Source organism: Bos grunniens, chromosome 10 (genome assembly GCF_055505025.1).
Source record: "Bos grunniens cultivar Pamir isolate PY7600 chromosome 10, Bosgru_T2T1.0, whole genome shotgun sequence".
NCBI classification, from domain to species: Eukaryota; Metazoa; Chordata; class Mammalia; order Artiodactyla; family Bovidae; genus Bos; species Bos grunniens.
This window is the reverse complement of record NC_141174.1, coordinates 42238100-42260903: the sequence shown is the minus strand read 5'-3', so window position 1 is coordinate 42260903 and position 22804 is coordinate 42238100. Positions and strand designations below refer to the sequence as shown.

The 22804-nt window shown below is 39.2% G+C and overlaps 1 protein-coding gene across 3 annotated transcripts in view; it reads left to right on the top strand.

Annotated features, from left to right (window-relative positions):
• Positions 1–16299: 16299 nt before the first annotated feature.
• The window catches only part of SECISBP2L (SECIS binding protein 2 like), a 60147-nt gene continuing 53642 nt past the window's right edge, over positions 16300–22804 (top strand). For all 3 annotated transcript variants that reach the window (XM_086320801.1, XM_086320800.1, XM_086320799.1), the window contains exon 1: positions 16300–16494. Coding sequence is in view for 2 of the 3 variants with exons in the window: in XM_086320800.1 (XP_086176926.1) it covers positions 16471–16494 (24 nt within the window). In the remaining variant the exon portion in view is untranslated. The remainder of the gene's footprint in view (positions 16495–22804) is intronic.

The window sequence follows — 22804 nt, the reverse complement described above, 5'->3', positions numbered from 1 at the left end:
CAAAGGTTTTTAAAGTCAGGGAGAAAAAAAACCCATGTTGAGCTGAAGGAGATTTTTCAATTTCAGATTTACATAGCACTTCAGAATGAAGGGGAAATATTAGAGATTTATTGTTTTCACTATCATAAGGGAATGTCCTCTAAAAAGACTGAGATTTGGAACAGTTCATGAAAATAATCTGAAGGACATCATAATAAATCTGGAAAGTTATTTCCTGTTTTAAGCTGGCTTGGCTTAAAGACCTTACCACCATAAAAATGAATGTCATGTCTAATTTTTATGTGACTCTCCAAGTTCCTTTATGCAATAAACTCATTCCTTTTCAACTCACTCTTACCTAAACTAGATTATTCATAAGGCAGTTTATAGCTTTATATGGTTGATCTTACCATCCACAAATTATTTTGGGATGTTATCATCTTCTGTTTTTATTTTACTCACATGCAACCTGTATTCTTGCAGGAACTGAGGGGGCGTGGGGTTGCCATTTAAGCCTACCACTTAATTACCTCTCTCCCTTCTTCCGGTGAGTGTCTGAGTCATCTGCAAAGGCAAATTCATTCATTCATTCAACAAACATTGTTAAGCAACACTGTTTTCAAGGAGTGTATACTCTGAGAAAGTAAATAATTACATAAATAATTATATACAATACACAAACAATTTAAGGTAGAATGTGGCACAACTAGCTAGTGGAATTTTGAGGAGGACCTTTTTCATCAAGGAAATGACTTTCAAGATGGGACAGGCACAGAGAGTAGGAAGCACCACATGAGCAAAGTCGGGGAGGTAGCAAAGCACAGAATACATATGGAGCAAGCAGTGAGCTGTCCCTGAAGTGTTTAGGCTGGGTAAGGAGCAAGTTCAGTGTGTCCAGTTGGAATAGCAACAGTTAATACACACTGAGGGCTTCTGAGTTTTAAGCTTTGGGACTACCCGGCAATGGACAAAACACAAAATCCCTAATCTCGTGGAGCTCATATTCTAGTAGAAAATGATTATCAGTAAACAAACAAAACAAAATAAATAGCGTTTTAGGTGGTGATGAGTACAGTGGAAAATGCTAGAATGGGAAAGGGACTATGTGCATACCTATGTTAAAGAAGGTGGTCAGGGAAGGCCTCAACCAAAGGTCACATACATTCCAACTAAGGTCTCAAGTGAGAGCTTGAGCCCTGCGGGATAACTCAGACAACAGTGGCAGCTTGGAGGCTCTTAGGTATGAATAGGGGAATAGCAGCAATCTTTCCATCACACCACTGATACTGTCAATGGGACCTTTTTTCCTATCAGTTTGCTACTACTACATGGAAATTTCGGTGGATTTATTTTATATGGAAAAAACAAGCAGATATTACCTCTAGTAATTTTCAGTTAATACTACCTTTATGCAGCTTTAATTCCATGGCCTGTCACTTTAAATACCTTCTTAACATTAGATCATGTTGCTGCTGCTGCTTCTGCTGCTAAGTCGCTTCAGTCGTGTTGGACTCTGTTACTTTCCTACAAAAAAACCGAAGATATACACTCAACTTCATCTGTGTTCTAGCCTTGTTAAATGGCCAAAATGCCAAATTCCCATTGGTTCAGCCACTATGGAAAACAATATAAAGTTGCCTCAAAAAATTAAAAATAGAACTATCATTTGATCCAGCAACCCCACTTGTGGGTATTTATTCAAAGAAAACAAAATCACTATCTTGAACAGCTAGCTGTACACCCCTGTTTATTGCAACACTATTGACAATAGACAAGATATGGAAACAACCTAAGTGTTCATTGACAGATGAATGAATAAAGATGTGATATACACATATACAAATATTATCCATTAAAAAGATGGAAATTCTGCCATTTGTGGTAACTTAGGTGGACCTTGAGGGCATTATGCTAAGTGAAAAAGGTCGGAGAAAGACAAATACAGTATGATCTGACTTATAAAGTAGAATCTGAAAAAAATCCCAAACTCATAGATACAGAGAACAGATTGGTGGTTGCCAGAGAGGAAGGAGAGAAGGTCGTTAAAACAGGTGAAGGTAGTCAAGAGGTACAAACTTCCAGCTATATGATACATCCTTGCATGCTGTGTCTAGGGTCATGTTCGACACTTTGCAACCCCATGGACTATAGCCCACCAGGCTCCTCTGTCCATGGGGATTCTCCGGGCAAGAATACTGAAGTGGGTTGCCATGCCCTTCTCCAGGGGATCTTCCTGACCCAGGGATCTAAGCCAGGTCTCCCACATTGCAGGCAGATTCTTTACCTTCTGAGCCACCAGGGAAGTCCTTGTGATGTAATATATAGCAAGTGACTATAGTTAACAATACTGTGCTATGTATTTAAAAGTTGCTAACGAACAGATTTTAAAAGCTTGCATCATGAGAAAAAAATTTCTAACTGGTGATGGATGTTAACAACTTATTATGGTAATCATTTTGTAAGATATACATATATCGAGTCATTATGTTGTATAATTTAAGCTAATACATGTTATACTCAGATTATAGATTTTTTTAATTGTTTTTAATTGTTAAATTCCTATTTCACTTTCTGGCAATCCTAAACTTGGTACGCAACCCCCATCAGGTGATCTCACTGGGTTACCATCATTTCTAATCAGCATGACTATATAAGCTATAATCACGATGGTGTGATCACTGACCTAGAGCCAGACATCCTGGAATGTGAAGTCAAGTGGGCCTTAGAAAGCATCACGATGAACAAAACTAGTGGTATTGGAATTCCAGTTGAGCTATTCCAAATCCTGAAAGATGATGCTGTGAAAGTGCTACACTCAATATGCCAGCAAATTTGGAAAACTCAGCAGTGGCCACAGGACTGGAAAAGGTCAGTTTTCATTCCAATCCCAAAGAAAGGCAATGCCAAAGAATGCTCAAACTACCGCACAACTGCATTCATCTCAAACGCTAGTAAAGTAATGCTCAAAATTCTCCAAGCCACGCTTCACCAATATGTGAACCGTGAACTTCCTGATGTTCAAGCTGGCTTTAGAAAAGGCAGAGGAACCAGAGATCAAATTGCCAACATCCGCTGGATCATGGAAAAAGCAAGAAAGTTCCAGAAAAACATCTATTTCTGCTTTATTGACTATGCCAAAGCCTTTGACTGTGTGGATCACAATAAACTGTGGAAAATTCTGAAAGAGATGGGAATACCAGACCACCTGACCTGCCTCTTGAGAAATTTGTATGCAGGTCAGGAAGCAACAGTTAGAACTGGACCTGGAACAACAGACTGGTTCCAAATAGGAAAAGGAGTATGTCAAGGCTGTATATTATCACCCTGCTTATTTAACTTATATGCAGAGTACACCATGAGAAACGCTGTACTGGAAGAAACACAAGCTGGAATCAAGATTGCCAGGAGAAATATCAATAACCTCAGATATGCAGATGACACCATCCTTATGGCAGAAAGTGAAGAGGAACTCAAAAGCCTCTTGATGAAAGTGAAAGTGGAGAGTGAAAAAGTTGGCTTAAAGCTCAACATTCAGAAAACAAAGATCATGGCATCCGGTCCCATCACTTCACGGGAAATAGATGGGGAAACAGTGGAAACAGTGTCAGACTTTACTTTTTTGGGCTCCAGAATCACTGCAGATGGTGACTGCAGCCATGAAATTAAAAGACGCTTACTCCTTGGAAGGAAAGTTATGACCAACCTAGATAGCATATTCAAAAGCAGAGACGTTACTTTGCCAACAAAGGTTCGTCTAGTCAAGGCTATGGTTTTTCCTGTGGTCATGTATGGATGTGAGAGTTGGACTGTGAAGAAGGCTGAGCGCTGAAGAATTGATGCTTTTGAACTGTGGTGTTGGAGAAGACTCTTGAGAGTCCCTTGGACTGCAAGGAGATCCAACCAGTCCATTCTGAAGGAGATCAGCCTTGGGATTTCTTTGGAAGGAATGATGCTAAAGCTGAAACTCCAGTACTTTGGGCACCTCATGCGAAGAGTTGACTCATTGGAAAAGACTGATGCTGGGAGGGATTGGGGGCAGGAGGAGAAGGGAACGACAGAGGATGAGATGGCTGGATGGCATCACTGACTCGATGGACGTGAGTCTGGGTGAACTCCGGGAGTTGGTGATGGACAGGGAGGCCTGGCGTGCTGCGATTCATGGGGTCGCAAAGAGTCGGACACGACTGAGCGACTGATCTGATCTGATCTGATCTGATATAAGCTCTGGGGCTTCCCTGATGGCTCAATGGGTTAAAGACATAGGAGACACAGGTTCTATCCCTGGGTCAGGAAGATCCCCTGATGGCAGAAATGATAACCCACTCCAGTATTCTTGCCTGGAAAATTCCATAGACGGAGGAGCCTGGCAGGCTACAGCCCATGGGGTTTCAAAGAGTTGGACATGATTGAGCACATGTCACACACATATATAAGCTGTAAGAACAGGTATGTCAGAGAGCATTATTATTAATATGTAGATATATACTTTTAAATATAAGTAAGCATTTTAGATGGAATCCTTATGTTGAAATTCTATTAATAGTTTAAATATAGAGTAAAGTAATAATGGTGATTGTGAAAGTTGTTAATTTTATGTAAAAAGATTATGGATAGCTTTCCAATATTTAAATAAACAGGGGAATTAACTGAAAGTTAATACAAGAAAGATTTGACTAGATAATTTTAGGAAGAAAATGATACCCTCTTGAGCCAAAAATATACATTTAATTTAGTAATAAACGCATTCAGAAATAAACACATGAGAAATTAAAACTCTAAATGAGAGTAACAATCTTAGATATGCTTATGAAAATATTAATAAAGTATTTTCTTCAGAGCACAGGCCCTCTAGCTTCTAGAGGGCTTCTATGAAATTGAATCTTCTCCATTGGCCAGGAGATAAAGCAAATAGAATTTATCATAGTCAGCTTCTATTAGAAAGGAAGGGAAATTTAACACCGGGTGCAATGTTACTATCACATTACATATTACAATATTACTGTGTAGAGAATTACTCTATACAGAAGAACTAGCCAGAAAATACTTTGCCCCTCACCTGATTGTAGTTGAGAGTAGGCTGTTCTTTAAAATCACAATGTGTAGTAGTGTGACTTCAGGGACATGTAGAAACTATAATGCTGAGAAGTTGTTCCTGCATTCGTTGAAACTTCTAAAGTTTGACTACTACATTTTTTATGATAAAATTGTAATAATAACCCAATTCTTATATAAACATTCAGATTTGTTCTTATACACCATGTTGCAGGTGGATTCTTTACCATCTGAGCCAACAGAGAAGCCCTCTTATACACTAGAAGGTAAGTATTAATTTTAACATTTATCTTTTCAGCACTCAGTCAAAACATGAATTCCATGCACCTCTTTGAAATCTTTTGAATGGCTTTTGAAATTAAAGTTAAATCCTAACTCCTTATTATGGCCTATAAATTTCTAACATGATCTGGCTTGGCTGTGGTCTCATGTACCGTTCGTTGCTCATGCCACTCTCCTCCTGCTACCCTCTATTCACACCTGTCTCCTCCTGTTCCTCTAATGACAAGATTTTTTCCTCCTGGGGCCTTTGCTCTTGTTTCCTTCTACCTTTTGTATTCTTCAAATCTCAGGCCAGATATCACCTCCTTAGAAGTCAGCCCTTATGAAAGGGATCCACCTCCACCTTTATCTGCATTAATCACATTAGCATGCTTTATTTCCTTCACACATTCATCTCCACATGAAATTATCTTCTTTTTGAAATATACTTTTTATCTGTCACCCAGACTTAGCAGTAAATTCCATGAGAGCAGGAACTTTGTCTTGTTCAACATTGTATCCTTACTACCTAGACTAGTGCCTGGCATAGAACAAGTGCTCAACAAATATTTGTTACATAAATGAACATGTGACATGACGTACATGCTGTCTGTTTTGACTGAGTCCCAAAAGGACAATAGATAGGTGCCAATTTCCCCTACATCTAAAGTCAGATGTTAGTCTACCATGTAAAATATGCCAAGAAATTGTGGCTCAGTATTATTCATCACTAATTTCCAGTTCAAGGTTGGGGGATGGCTGGGGGGATCTGATAACTCAGAAGAGGTATTGCTTTGAAGATACCTGATACGTACTCACATCTCCCACGGGGGAACAAAAGAGATGCTTCCCCTTACCTCAAGCTACCTGAGAGGAGGTTTCAGAGAAATACTTGGAGAACTTGATACATGTCACCTGAAGTCTGGGGGAATACAGGGACCTGGGGTGTGAATCTTCCCTGAGAAAACCAAAGTCAGACCAGAAAGAATGCCAAACCAGCTGCATGTTCACCAACTGTGGATACACGTGAGTTTTTCTCAGGGCAAAGTGTACTTATGTTAGCAATTTACTTTGTAACACACCAAAAGTAAGGTTGATTAATGGGATGCTAGACAGGTGGATAGATGGATATGTGATAAGTCAAGTGTAGCAAAATGTTCCCAGGGATGGTGGTAAAAGCTGTTGTAAAAGGGAGTCCAGCAAGAAGACTGTTTGGCTGAGACACAAGGGACCTAGATGAGGGTTAAACTTTAGAAACCCAAGGGCTGAAGGCTAGGATAATTAGTGAAGGCCTGAAAGTGCCATGCATGGCATACGTCTGAGACCTCTGAGAAGTTCTACCATCTTCCCCTTCACAGACCAAACCTGGAGGAATCTAAAACATTAACCAGCATGTAGTTAAGGAAGAGGAGGCAGAGATATAAAGATAGAAAGCAAAACAGAAGTGGCCTGTGTTGCGTCCTCTACTGCAGTTTCCAGCCTGAAGCAGAACTGAGCTCGGGAAAAGGGAAAGCTTTAACCTGGAATGAAGTTTGTGTGATCTTCATGAGATTTCATCCAACACAGGGGAAAAAAAGTGGCCCTCAGAGAATGTGAAGACAAAATATAAAAGCATTCACACTTTACTGAATCCTGCTCATTTAATACAATGTACATGTCTAACAAAACCCAACCCTGGCTGAAAGAATCCTAATTTAATAGCCTATCAAATGTTCATTTATTCAACAAATATTTATTGAGCAACTTCTATCTACCAGACATTGGTGTAGGTAGTGAATTTACAACAGTGAAAAACATAAGCATCTGACTAAAGTAGAGAAGATTTATTTAATTTCTTTAAAAAAAATTGAAGTATAGTTGATTAGTTTCAGGTATACAACATAGTGATTCAATATTTTATAGACTATATTCCATTTAAAGTTATTACAAAATAATGGCTATCTTTCCCTGTGCTGTACAGTATATACTTGTTCCTTATTTATTTTATATGAAATAGATTGTGTCTCTTAATCCCATAACTCTATCTTGCCCCTCCTCCCTTCCCTCTCCCCACTGCTAAACACTACTTTGTTCTTATATTCTTGAATCTGTTTCTGTTTTGTTATACAAATTTGTATGTTTTATTTTTTTAATTTCCACATATAAGTGATAACATGAGAGTATTTGTCTTCCTCCATCTGACTTATTTCACTAAGATAATAGTCTCTAGGTACATCCACATTGTTGCAAATGGCAGAATTTCATTCTTCATTATGGCTAGATAATATTCCATTGTGTATATATACCACATCTTCTTTATCCATTCATCTGCTGATGGGCTTGGGTTGCTTCTATATCTTGTTGTTGTTGTAGTTCAGTCACTCAGTCATGTCCGAGTTTTTGCGACCCCATGGACTGCAGCATGTCAGGCTTCCCTGTCCATCACCAACTCCTGGAGCTTGCTCAAACTCATGTTCATTGAGCCAGTGACACCATCCAACCATCTCATCCTTTGTCATCCCCTTTTCCTCCTGCCTTCAATCTTTCCCAGCATCAGAGTCTTTTCCAATGAGTTGGCTCTTCGAATCACATGGCCAAAGTATTGGAATTTCAGCTTCAGCATCAGTCCTTCCAATGAATATTCAGGACTGATCTCCTTTAGGATTGGCCTGGCTGGATCTTCTTGCAGTCCAAGGGACTCTCAAGAGTCTTCTCCAACACCACAGTTCAAAAACATCAATTCTTCGGCACTCAGCCTTCTTTAGGGTCCAACTCTCACATCCATACATGACTACTGGAAAAACCATAGCTTTGACTAGACGGATCTTTGCTGGCAAAGTAATGTCTCTGCTTTTTAATATGCTGTCTAGGTTGGTCATAGCTTTTCTTCCAAGGAGCAAGTGTCATTTAATTTCATGGCTGCAGTCACCATCTGCAATGATTTTGGAGCCCCCCAAAATAAAATCTGTCACTGTTTCCATTGTTTCTCCATCTATTTGCCATGAAGTGATGGGACTGGTGCCATGTTCTTGGTTTTTTGAAGTTTGAGTTTTAAGCCAGCTTTTTCAGTCTCCTCTTTTACCATCACGAAGAGGCTCTTTAGTTCCTCTTCACTTTCTGCCATAAGGGTGGTGTCATCTTCATATCTGCAGTTACTGATATTTCTCCTGGCAATCTTGATTCCAGCTTGTGCTTCATCCAGCCAGCATTTCTCATGATATACTCTGCATAGAAGTTAAATAAGCAGGGTGATAATATACAGCCTTGATGTACTCCTTTCCCAATTTTGAACCAGTCTTTTGTTACGTGTCTGGTTCTAATTGTGGCTTCTTGACCTGCATACAGGTTTCTTAGGAGGCAGGTAAGATGTTCTGATATTCCTATTTCTTTAAGAATTTTCCACATTTTGTTGTGATCCACACAGTGAAAGACTTTAGTGTAGTCAATGAAGCAGAAATAGATGTTTTTCTGGGATTTTCTTGTTTTTTCTATGATCCAGTGGATGTTGGCAATTTTACCTCTGGTTCCTCTGCCCTTTCTAAATCCAGCTTGAACATCTGGAAGTTCTTGGTTTACATACTATTGAAGCCTTGGAGAATTTTGAGCATTACTTTGCTAGCATGTGAGAAAAGTGCAATTGTGTGGTAGTTTGAACATTCTTTGGCATTGCCTTTCTTTGGGACTGGAGAAGGCAATGGCACCCCACTCCAGTACTCTTGCCTGGAAAATCCCATGGACGGAGGAGCCTGGTAGGCTGCAGACCATGGGGTTGCGAAGAGTCAGACACGACTGAGCGACTTCACTTTCACTTTCTTTGGGATTGGAATGAAAACTGACCTTTTCCAGTCCTGTGGCCACTTTTGAGTTTTCCAAATTTGCTGGCATATTGAGTGCAGCACTTTAGCAACATCATTTTTTAAGGTTTGAAATAGCACTATATCTTGGCTATTGGGAATAATTCTTCTATGAACGTTGGCGTACATGTATCTTTTCAAATTAGTGGGACTTTTATTTTTAGACATATACCCAGCAGTGGCATTGGTGAATCATACGGTATTTCTATCTTTAGTTCTTTGAGGAAACTGCATACTATTTTCATGGTAGCTGCACCAATTCATATTCCCATCAACAGTTTACCAGATTCCCTTTTCTCCTCATCCTCACCAACATTTGTTATTTGAAGACTTTTTAATGAGAGCCATTCTGACAAGTGTGAAGTGATATCTCCTTTCGTTTTTGATTTACATTTCTCTAATAACTTGGAAGGCCTGATGCTGAAGCTGAAACTCCAATACTTTGGCCACCTCATGCGAAGAGTTGACTCATTGGAAAAGACCCTGATGCTGGGAGTGATTGAGGGCAGGAGGAGAAGGGAACGACAGAGGATGAGATGGCTGGATGGCATCATTGACTTGATGGACATGAGTTTGGGTAAACTCTGGGAGTTGGTGATGGACAGGGAGGCGTGGCATGCTGGGATTCATGGGGTCACAAAGAGTCGGACACAACTGAGCAACTGAACTGAACTGAATTGAGTAATTAGTGATGCTGAGCATCTTTTCATGTGCCTGTAAACCATCTTTATGTCTTGTTTCAAAAAAAAAGTCTATTCAGCTTCTTCTTGCACATTTTTAAAATTAGTTTAAAAAAAAAATATAGTTATATGAGCTGTTTGGGCTTTCTTGATGGCTCAGCAATAAAGAATCTGCCTGCAATACAGGAGACACAGGAGACTCAGGTTCTATCCCTGGGTTGGGAAGATCCCCTGGAGGAGGGCATGGCAACCCACTCCAGTACTCTTGCAGGGAAAATCCTATGGACAGAAGAGCCTGGTGGCCTGTGGTCCATGGGGCTGCAAAGAGCTGGACATGACTTAAGCAATCAAGCACTGCATAGCACAGCACATGAGCTGTTTATATATGTTGGATATTAATCCCTTTTATATATCTTCTCATTTCTTTGTATCATTTGCAAATTCCTTCATTAATGTTTTACAGCTTTCAGAGTATAGGTCTTTCACATTCTTGGTTAAGTTTATTCCTAGGTACTTCTTTCTTTTTGATGTGATTGTAAATGGGATTATTTCCTTAATTTCTCTTTTTTGATAGAGACTTCAGGGTTTTCTATATATAATATCAGGTCATATGTAAATAGTCAGAGTTTTTCTTGACTTCCGATTTTCTTTTCTTCCTTTTATTTCTTCCTTTCTGGTTGCTGTGGCTAGAAAAAGTAGCGAAGTTTTGTTTTATTTTTCCTAAGTGAAGTCACTCAGTCATGTCTGACTCTTTGCGACCCCATGGACTGTAGCCTACCAGGCTCCTCAGTCCATGGAATTTTCCAGGCAAGAGTACTGGAGTGGGTTGCCATTTCGTAAACTGCTTTTTAAAATATATTTATTTGGCTGAGTCAGGTCTTATTTGTGGCACATGGACTCAGCTTTATGGTGCAGTGGGCTTAGTTGCTCTGCAGCACGGATCCTAGGTCCCCAACCAGGAATCAAACCCACATTCCCTGCATTGCAAGGCAGACTCTTAACCACTGGACTACCAGGGAATTCCTGAGAAGTTTTAAAAGTTTAAAAGAATGTTATAGAATGGTAACATTCTATATTTTGATGATATTTGGGTTACATAGGTACATGTATTTGTTACAACTAGAGTTCAATATTTATTTATAGTGTTTATCTTTTGATGTAAAATTTACACATAATAACATGCACAAGTCTAAAGTGTTTGCTGAGTTTTGAAAAGTGCGTGATCATCACAACTGTGCTTTCCTCCACTATAAGATAATCTTGCCTTCCATTTCACTGATAAAACAGAAGCCATCTGACAAGCATTCTCTCAACTTAGAAACGTAGCCATACCTCTCCTTTCTTTATTTTGTCATTGTAAACAACATACACCTACTCCCATCTGAGGTCAATTTCTTCTCCTAGTTTTTCATCCTATCCTTTCCAATCTTCTCAGAAGCCTTGCTTTATTGGATTATTCCTCTCCTCCAGAACTCTCATTTCAAGGAGCGAGCTTGTTTAAGAACTAATGCTGGATTCTCTCTACTACTTGAGTCCTCACACATGCCATTCCTTTTCCTTGGAACAATTTCCCTATTTCCTCCCCCTTACTTATCATAAACCCTACTTACCCTTCAGGTGTTTCCTTAGAGTCTATTTACCTAGATATAACTTCCTTGACCTTCCATCCCACACTATGGCAGAAACTATTGAGGTTCCTGTTTCATGACACTCATCTCACCTTTATTTGTTTTATGTATGTCTTGCCCACAAGACAAACATGGCCTCTGTCCTCAGTGTCTTATTAACTACTAACCTCCAGTACTTAGCCTAGCACCTAGCATGTTAAATATTTTTTGCTGAATGAAAGACTTAATTAAAATTCAATCATCTATAAAATGTAATGTTTTAAAATGTCTTTTCTTCCTTCATAGATTTAAATTTTTATCCTAATAGCTTTTAGAATAAGAGCTTTCCTAGTATTGTGTTAAATTGGAAGGGCATTGTGACATTTTTGTTCTTATAATTTTTCATAAACCTATTCTAAAATTTAAGTGACTGTCTTGTACATAAAAGATCCTCTGCAAGAACTATTTCATAGTCATAAAAATTCTATAAAGTGGAAAGATTTTTCAAGATCCTATATTTCAATTTCCTTAGGTCATTCTTTAAAGGAAGAACACCAAAGTACTATGGTAATTTTATGACTGTACTGTTACTGAATTTTTACTCAGGGGTATCTTCGGAGAAGGCAATGGCACCCTACTCCAGTACTCTTGCCTGGAAAATCCCATGGACGGAGAAGCCTGGTAGGCTGCAGTCCATGGGGTCGCTAAGAGTCGGACACGACTGAGTGACTTCACTTTCACTTTCCTGTATTGGAGAAGGAAATGGCAACCCGCTCCAGTGTTCTTGCCTGGAGAATCCCAGGAATGGTGGAGCCTGATGGGCTGTTGTCTATGGGGTTGCACAGAGTCGGACATGACTGAAGCGACTTAGCAGCAGCAGCAGCACACGCTAGTAAACTAATGCTCAAAAATCTGCAAGCCAGGCTTCAGCAATATGTGAACCATGAACTTCCTGATGTTCAAGCTGGTTTTAGAAAAGGCAGAGGAACCAGAGATCAAATTGCCAACATCTGCTGATCATGGAAAAAGCAAGAGAGTTCCAGAAAAACATCTATTTCTGCTTTATTGACTATGCCAAAGCCTTTGACTGTGTGGATAACAATAAACTGTGGAAAATTCTTCAAGAGATGGGAATACCAGACCACCTGATCTGCCTCTTGAGAAACTTGTATGCAGGTCAGGAAGCAACAGTTAGAACTGGACCTGGAACAACAGACTGGTTCCAAATAGGAAAAGGAGTTCGTCAAGGCTGTATATTGTCACCCTGCTTATTTAACTTATATGCAGAGTACATCATGAGAAACGCTGGACTGGAAGAAACACAAGCTGGAATCAAGATTGCCAGGAGAAATATCAATAATCTCAGATATGCAGATGACACCACCCTTATGGCAGAAAGTGAAGAGGAACTCAAAAGCCTCTTGATGAAACTGAAAGAGGAGAGTGAAAAAGTTGGCTTAAAGCTCAACATTCAGAAAACAAAGATCATGGCATCCGGTTCCATCTCTTCATGGGAAATAGATGGGGAAACAGTGGAAACAGTGTCAGACTTTATTTTTTTGGGCTCCAAAATCACTGCAGATGGTGACTGCAGCCATGAAATTAAAAGAATCACTGCAGATGGTGACTGCAGCCATGAAATTAAAAGACGCTTACTCCTTGGAGGGAAAGTTATGACCAACCTAGATAGCATATTCAAAAGCAGAGACATTACTTTGCCAACAAAGGTTCGTCTAGTCAAGGCTATGGTTTTTCCTGTGGTCATGTATGGATGTGAGAGTTGGACTGTGAAGAAGGTTGAGGGCTGAAGAATTGAAGCTTTTGAACTGTGGTATTGGAGAAGACTCTTGAGAGTCCCTTGGACTGCAGTGAGATCCAACCAGTCCATTCTGAAGGAGATCAGCCTTGGGATTTCTTTGGAAGGAATGATGCTAAAGCTGAAACTCCAGTACTTTGGCCACCTCATGCGAAGAGTTGACTCACTGGAAAAGACTCTGATGCTGGGAGGGATTGGGGGCAGGAGGAGAAGGGGACGACAGAGGATGAGATGGCTGGATGGCATCACTGACTCGATGGACATGAGTCTCAGTGAACTCCGGGAGTTGGTCATAGACAGGGAGGCCTGGCGTGCTGCGATTCATGGGGTCGCAAAGAGTCGGACACGACTGAGCGACTGAACTGAAATGAATATTCCAATGTATGTGGCACACACCCACACCCCCACACACATCTTCTTTATTCACTGATCTTCTTTATCTCTTTAATTATCGATGGATACGTAAGTTGCTTCCATATTTTAGTTACTATAAATAACTCTGTAATAAACATGGAGGTGAATACCTCTTTTTGAGCTAATGTTTTTGTTTTCTTCAGGGAAATACCCGGAAGTAGAAGTGCTAGATCATATGATAGTTCTCATCTGCATATTTTGAGGAACCTCCATATTGTCTTCCTTAGTGGCTGCACCAACTTTCATTCTGACCAACAGTGTACAAGGGTTCCCTTTGCTCCATATCCTTGCAAACATTTGTTATTTATTGCCATTTTGACCGGAGAAGGCAATGGCACCCCACTCCAGTATTCTTGCTTGGAAAATCCATGGACGGAGGAGCCTGGTAGGCTGCAGTCCATGGGGTGGCGAAGAGTCAGACACGACTGAGCGACTTCACTTTCACTTTCCTGTATTGGTGAAGGAAATGGCAACCTGCTCCAGTGTTCTTGCCTGGAGAATCCCAGGGATGGTGGAGCCTGATGGGCTGCTGTCTATTGGGTTGCACAGAGTCAGACATGACTGAAGCGACTTAGCAGCAGCAGGGGTATCTTATGGCTAAAGACACCATGGGGGAAATTCTAAAAATTCAGAGTTCTTTTTACCTTTCAAGTGTGAAGCAAGATGATCATCTGTTAGTTTACATAACTATATATTATAAATAGTTTAGTTTTTCTGAGCAAACCTAAATTCATTCAGCATTCACTGATAGACACTAGAGACTTAACATTACACGAATCATTCATGTATGTAACCATAATATATATATGAGCCTAAGCACATAAACACACACACACACACATACATGTACACACACACACACACACACACAAAATTTGAGGAAGTAGAGCTACTAAAACTAAATAAATGAGAGATCTTTACACACAAATATGTTTCTCCTCAGAAATAATTTCTGCTGCTAGCCTTGATGTAAGTCTTATTAACTTTACATAACTCCTTTCACCAGGTCAAAATATAGTACCAACTTAAGTACAGTTGGGGGCTCCACAACTTCTTGAAGTCCTATTCAAATAAAACTAGACTATTGAACCAGACTAACTGAAAAGGCAAAGCAAGTTTTTACTGAAGCATAACAAAGCAAGCTTCTCAAAATTCTTCTCCAGCTGTGTATCTCCACACCAGTCCTTCAAAACAGGAGCCACCTCTACTCTCTTCTTTCACTTAAGTATAATTTAGCTTTTATGCTTTGATGCTGTTGAACTGTGGTGCTAGAGAAGACTCTTCAGAGCATCTTGGACAGTAAGGAGATCAAACCAGTCAATGTTTAAAGAAATCAACCCTGAATATTCACTGGAAAGATTGATGCTGAAGCTGAAGCTCCAATACTTTGGCCAGCCTGATACCAAGAACTGACTCATTGGAAAATACCCTGATGCTGGGAAACCTTGAGGGCAGGAGAAGGGGGTGACAGAGGATGAGATGACTGGATGGCACCCCCCGACTCAGTGGACATGAGTTTGAGCAGACTCTGGGAGATAATGAAGGACAGGGAAGCCTGGCATGCTGCAGTCCATAGGGTGGCAAAGAGTTGGGCATGCCTTAGCAACTGAACAACAAGCTTTTATTTTTTCTTCCTTACCCTGGAACTGACCAGCAAACAAGAACTCTTAGGGTATGTGTTGGAGGATGTGTTTGAGGAGATATCCAGAGGCAATCCACAATGATTACCAAGTGTCCAATCTCATGGCAGTCTCTTTCCTCGAGGAACTAAGGAACCGAAGGTAAGAGGAACAATCAATAAGCACGGTGGAAAGGCAACATACCAGAGTATGTTACCTGTTGAGTGGTGGGAAAAATTAGGGGTTCTGAGATAGGGCAGAGAAGCCTGAAGGTGAGCCTAGGGTTGAACTTGGTCCTTGACAATGAATTACCTAACCACTATTTGTGGAGCTTCCTGTCTCATTTCTCAGTAGTCGCCATACTGTGGTATTCTCCTTTACAGTTAAGGCTTCCTTTAGCCAGATGACAAAAGAAAGAATAACATATGTACAGGCAGCTAAAACCTCTTCCGATATACCAGAGGTAGTTTGGGATGAGAAAGTGGTCTCTGGGCAAATAATCCACTTGCCAATGCAAGAGACACCGGTTCCAACCCTAGTTTGGGAAGGAAGATCTCCTGAAGTAGGAAATGACAAACAGTTCCAGTATTCTTGCCTAAAAAATTCCATAGACAGAGGAGCCTGGCGGGCTACAGTCCATGATAGGATTGCAGAGTCCCACAGGACTGAGACTGACAGACTCAAGTGGTCTCCGAGGTCGCTCAAGTCCTCAAAACGCGCGTGTCCGAGTGGCTCCACACTCCTTAGTTTAGCAGTCCAGAGGGGCAGTTAAGTCCCACGCAAAGCGCAGAGCGGCTCAGGGAACATGCTACTCGGAATGTCCAGCTGGCCTCAGCCTCCAGAACGGCCAGCTCGCGTTGGATTTCCGCCAGCTCAGGCCGCCTGCGATCACTCCGCCCACTGCCCCTGTGGACCTCCGCCCCCTTCTTTCCCTTCCGCGCTCCGCCATTTCCGACTACGCCTCTAGCTCATTTGGGCCCTCCTCGGCTTCCGTCCCAGATGATCCCTCCCCGAGGCTGCCGCTGCCCCCTCCTCCCGGAGCTGGGGCCGCCTCCTCGGCCAGTGGCGTAGCCGGACTCTGCGTCGCGGCCAGCTAGATAGGGGCGGAGGTCCGGAGCCCGGTCTCGACCCGAGCGGGGGGCCATGGAGAAAGCGGCCCGAGGCACTCTTCACACCGACTAACGCGGGCCCGTTGCGGCTGCAGGCGCCATGGACCGAGCCCCCGCAGACCAGGTACGCGGGCTTGAGCCAGGCCGGTCGGGCCGGGAGCTGGGGGTCGCGGCCGCGGCTTCCTCCCGAGCGGGCCCTGGTCTCCGAGCGTGGGCCCGGACGGCCGGAGCCCTCGGGTTCCTGCTGGCGCAGACCTCCTTTCCCCGGGATCCTGGCGGCGCCCCTCTCCTGCATTGTTTCAGATGCTGTCTCGAGCTTGGAGGCTTTTCCAGCTCTGATTTCCCCCGGGCTGGGGATTTGCTTTTGGCCGCCCTGACTTGTTTGGTGAAAGGGGCCAGAAGATTCCCAAGTTGTCCGTTCTTTCCCGAGAAAGGGTTTATAACTTCACCAAATACTAACCCCCCTCCCCCTTCCCTTCAGTTCTGGAATGTGTTTTTAAGGTGGAAAGGCTTCTCGCTTAGAAAAACTGTCAGGGAATGTGATAACTACAGATGATGGAGGGGTTATGGGCTTTTTAAGACCTACGTTCCCTTGAGCGAAGCATTGTTTTTGCAGTGGTTTTATGGAGGTGTTCCTTTTTAGATATGAAATACTGCGGTTTCCCTTTGCCCTTCTAGCCAGTTATTTTGCCCCCCCCCCAAAAAAAAAGAAAAAATAGTGTTTTTGAAACATCGATTTTATATTTTAAAGGTGTAGGACCCGAAGGTCGAGTTCATTTCCGAGCCCGTTTTCGTATTCACGAAGTCCCATTAATGTTTCAGTTGCATCAAATTATTGATTATCCAAGCTAGTAGGTGCTGGGAGGCTGGGATGGTGACAGTGTTCAAAAAAAAGGGAAAAAATCTAAAATAATAGTTTTCTTCCCTCCAAAAAGTTTCAGTATTTTCCATTCTGAGATCTGTATGAAGGGATTTAATTTGATGAAATCGAAGTTTACTCACTGTCCATTCCCCCTCTTCAGTTGAAGGCCTTGCCCAGTAATGAACTCGGCAAATAGATAAAGGAAAAAGATTAGAGGTTAGCCCGATGACTTTACAAATGGATAATTAACACCTGAATAACGAGACAAGATTTCCCAAATTCTTGTATTTGTATATATGTAGCTGGTATATTTATGTGTATATATGTAGCTAGTCAGAGGGAGTTCAGATTTTGAAATAGGTCTCTTTCAGCAGACAGCAGCTTCCTGGTTGTGGATATTTGTTTTGTTTTTTTCTTTTTTTTTTTTTCCTTTGTATAAAAATCTTTATTTAAAAAAAGCTTGTGTGAATATGACTGAAAACACAAGCGAGTTTTACGAAACAGTTTGTGCATTTACCAAAGCAAAACTGATGGGGACCCCTTGACAAATTAATTCAGGCTTTCCTGTGACCCAAGGTATTTTATATGTCCCCTATATCCAGTTTAATGAAAAATAATTTTCCAAGATACCTATCAAAAACCGCCCGAAATTTCAAAGCCTGAGAAGTGAATAAGAAATTTTCTTGAATGATTTTCCAGTACGTGTGTCACTAATGAAAGGGTTAAACATTTTGTTTCTTCACTGGGATGACAGAACTGTAACTAGTAATGCTGTCATGTATATACTTATGGTTCCATGTATATATATATATATACTTATGGTTCCTTTCATCCCAGAGGAAATGTAATTAACTATTTAGATGGTAACTTTTAGCATAGTTATTTGTATGTAATTATCTTGACAGCAAGTGCTATGAGCAAATTCTTTAGAGAGCCTCTTTGTCTTTCATCCCGTTTCTTTCCAGAGTTCACAACCTATTAAAATTTTGTAGAAATTTAAGCTTCAGAAAGAAACATAAATGTAGGTTTTCTGTTGAAGAATTTTTTTTTTTTTTTTTTCTCTCCAGTACCTCCTACCTCTTCCCTTAGCCTAATCCTAGGGGATTATGAGAGAATAATTTGAATCAATTGCTCTTTCCCCCACACATACACTCACAGAAAGCTGAGATCCCAAAAAGTGATGCTGCTTTGCCTAGTTCATGTTGTAGGCAGTTAATTCAGGGGTCCATGGATGACCTGGAAGGAGTCTCCTTCATTTTAAATTAGCACTTTTCTGATGGCAAAACTCCATTATTTTCATTATATTCTCATATTCATCATTGGAAAAAGGCACAGAACTATTAACTTAATGATAGATGAGGGGCTGGAACTGAGATCTGTCCACTGTGTGGAGTTCTTGATTGCTTTCACTATACCACTGAGTAATGTAATGGCTTTTCCAAGTTATTTGGAATGTACTTTTATATTTTTACTAAATGAATTTAATAAGTAAAAGTCATTAAAAACAGATGCCACATGTGCCGAATTTCCGTTTTTCTCTCAAAACATTTATTTTAAACCAGTGTTGGTTTATATTCAGAATTTCTGGGAATGTCTACAGCGTTAAAACTTATAATATTATAGTGGTTGACTGTTCATAGAAGTTTGATTTTTAAAGACTAGTACTAATACAGACTTTCTGCATTTTGTCTTAAATCCTTGGAGTATTGCACAAGTGTAACTTAAAAAATATCTAAGCGTGTTTTGCCTGAAGACATTCATGTTGTAGTTATTGGAATTATGTCTTGTTTATATATATATATATATATATATATATATAAAATCTTTGTATAAAAGGATAAATTCTGTGTGTGTTGATCAAGATAATAAAAAGCAAGTTACTGGGAATACATGCTAGCTAGTAATCTTAACTGTAGTAATGACTATTTGAAAAAATGTTATAACCATAAGAGAATCTCAGGAGTAACCTCTTTTAGCAAGACTGTTTTAAATCAAAATGAGTAGCTTATTTTAATTGCCAGAGGTAGTTCTGAGAAAGGATGCTGCTTAGTATAGTGCATTAAAAAAAAAAATCTGTTTTGTTTATTTAGCTGTGCCGGATCTTAGGTGTTTTTTTTTTCCCCTGTCCTTAAAGGGGAAAAAAAAAAACTGATATAAAGGGATGTGAAGACTAAATAATGGAGTTTGTTTATAAAGTTTTTGTATTTCTATTTTTAGGACGTTTAGGACAGTGTTTTGAGATTTAAAAAAAAAAATAAACAGTGGCTTTAGAAGTGACAGAACCCTTGAGGTTGACAGTCTCTTTTGTATTATCAAATAATTTAAACTCGGGCTTAGTTTTTAGTACATTAATGTTAGATGAGTTCTTTTAAAGTAATTTGCAAAATTATTGATCACTAATGCCTTTAATTCTTAGAAAACCAGATGTGTGATAAGTGTATATGGTTTCATGCAAAGAGCTGTTTACCAATTAAGGTATAATATTATCTGGGTTATAATTTTTTCTTTAAATAATTATAAATGTCAAATAGAGTCAGCACTGCAAACTAAATGTATTCTAAATAAGTTACTCTAAAGTGTTTTTTATTCAGTAATACTTAGAGTTAGCTTTTATAGATCTAAGTAAGCTATTGCCTTAACATTTTAAAAATGCTTTTGTAATCAAAAAGAAAGTAAATAATGCTCATTTAGTGAAAATATCATTTGGAAATTTAAAAAGGCATTTTTTTCCCCTAAGCTTTTAAGTCAAAGGGGACTTTAAAAGTGCAATTAAAAAAATTTTAAAACATAATAAAATACTGCATATTAAAATGTATGGGATGTGGCTGAAGCTATACTCTGAGGCAAAGGCATAGTCATAAATGTTTTCGCTGTTCAGCATTTTAAAAGGAAGTTAAAAATTAAGCATCCAAGGAAAGAAGTGGGGGTGGGGGGAGAACTCCTCAAAGAAAGAAAGAAAATTCCAAACACTAGTATTAAATTTAGAAAGTTAGGTTTTAAAAAAGTACCATCAGAGTTTAACAAGATTAAATGTGGTCCATTTTAAGGAAAGAGGGAAAATGTATGAATAGGAAAGCAAGTAGGCAGAGTCTAAGTTAAATGCTTTGATTTTTCTCTTCAGTATTTTCTAAAGTCTTGCAAAACTTGATATGTATAACTACTGATTTATTTAGTCAAGTGGCTTACTTTCAGTAAAAGACGTTCCAGAAAACAATAAAGCCAGCAGGTATTTCTTAAGCACATTTTCCTTCAGAAGACATTTATTTTATCTTTGGTCATGATATATAAAACATCTTAGTGTTTGATACATCCTATTTACCTTAATATAGCAAGAACGTGGAGGGTTTCCATAGTCTTATTTGTTCTGTGGGTGTGTAGTACGTACTGACATTTCACTGTGGGAGCATGCTTTATTATGTTCTACTTCAGTTTTGATTTTAAGTGGGTGTCATTTTTCTACTGCTTTCTGGGGAAATTGTTTGTACTCTTCTGAAAGTTCCATCTCAGAGGAATTTAGTCTGCATTTTCTGTTGATGTGTGCTTCATACTAGTGTGGTGCTCTCTTCAGTGCATGAGCTCAGTGTGTATTTGTTAAATTATACAGGCTCTCAGTGGTCTGAATGCATTTGTTTAATAAACTTTTAAATAAGGTTTCTACAGTTTCTTGTTCAAAACAGGTTTCTGGGATTATGCTTTTTCATTAACTTGGAAAATTCTGAAGTAAATTCTGAAAGATAAAGGTAATTTTACAGTACAGTGTCTTTTTTTTTTTCCTTTTTTTTTAGCAAGTAGCAGTACAGGAGTAGATTTTGTTCTGTTTAGACTTCTTCCATTATTTTATTTTCTTTAAGGAGACAAAAATTTGCTCTAAAATTTCTGATTTCTTAACGGTCATGGCATAAATAGACTAAACAGAAATACAAACTGAGGAGTATCATTGTATGAAGTAACTAGTTAATTTTTTCATAACATTTTGTTGTCTACTATGTAAGACATTTTTTCCTTTAATTTCTATATTAATGAAATAACTGCCAAAATCTGTTGCTTGCTTAACATATTATCTGTATGACTTTTATTATGTGAAATTTTAAAACATATTTTGCCATATGAACATTACTTTTCAGGCCTGAGGACAGCTGAGGCTGCATTTTGATGTATGATGCTGAAGGCCCCAAAGTCACGACAAACAACTTTTAAAACCATAGGGAGTTGTAACTGTGGGAGAAAGTTTGCCAGTCTGTTCCTACTAGTGACATCTTCTGTTTGTGCAGCTGTTGACTACAGCAGCTTCTCTTTTTTGGTAAAAACAAAGGATCATTTCAGTGTTTGTGAGTTTTATTGTTGAATGCCAATATCTAGAATTGCTCTTAGAATAGAAGCCAATACAGACTTAAATTTTGGGGGACATATACTGTGTATATGTGCAGATATTAGTTATAAATTATGCATGACACTTTTTGAGTAGTGGTTACTTAAATTCACAAAACATATAAAGAACAGATGAGACTAGGTATTAAAAACTTGTTGCAAAACAAAACAAAAAACTTTTTTTTTGTTTTTGGCTAGTCTGGTGGTTTGTGGGGTATTTGTTTCCTCACCAGGGGTTGAACCCGTGCCCCCTGCAGTGGAAGTGGAATCCTAAACACTACACTGTTGGGAAAGAGCAAGGATATGAATTTGTTGTTACCAAAGTAATTTATGAATTGGTATTATTTGGGGGTATCAGGAAAAGTTATTTTTAAATTGCCTTATTTCTTTATATTAGTATTCTTAGTTTTTTTTCATATGGGACTGAGAATTTAATATAACCATATACCTTGAATTAGAAAAAAAAATTCAAATGTCTTCTAGCCCAGATTTATAAAGCTGTTCAGGATTCTCATACGTTCAAAGGTTGATATTTTAGACCTTAATAAGTTTTGAGTCCTAATAACTATCATAGTGAAAATCACCGACCTATATACTATTAACATTTGTTTTTGCCTCCTATGTTGGAATTCAAGAAACCAACTCACACATTATTTATGAGTACAATTATGTTATCTATTTCAGATTTGGTCAGTAGTACAAAAGTAGACATCAAAGTTACATCAGGTGGGGAGGAAGGATATTGAATTGATACTGCTGTATAGTTCAGATTTCTTCCCTAGACATGTGTTTTCAAATGTTCACAATGAACTGTTTTTGAACAGTTTGAAAAAAGGCTGTATATTCAGCACATATATTTAGCATGTCAAGTCTTTTCTTTAGATTTTTTTGGATTTTCTACTAATTACTTTTGTGAGAAACATGCATGAAATTTATTCAGAGAAATATGCCTTGATGGGAGCTTCTAATAAATGCCATCCCAGTGGGGAAAAAGTTCTGGTTAGATCTATTGCTTTCACGTAGTTGATTTGAGTTGTTGAAATATTGGGTTGCATTCCACTCACTGGTTTTGCAAAGTGTTTATCTTTTAATATTGTTATGTTTGTGGGTTTTTTCCCCCAAGTCACCTTGAGATGTTTGTAGTTTTTTAACATTCTCCTTTTACAAAATGTGCCTATAGATTATTTTATTCTAAAATCTTAAA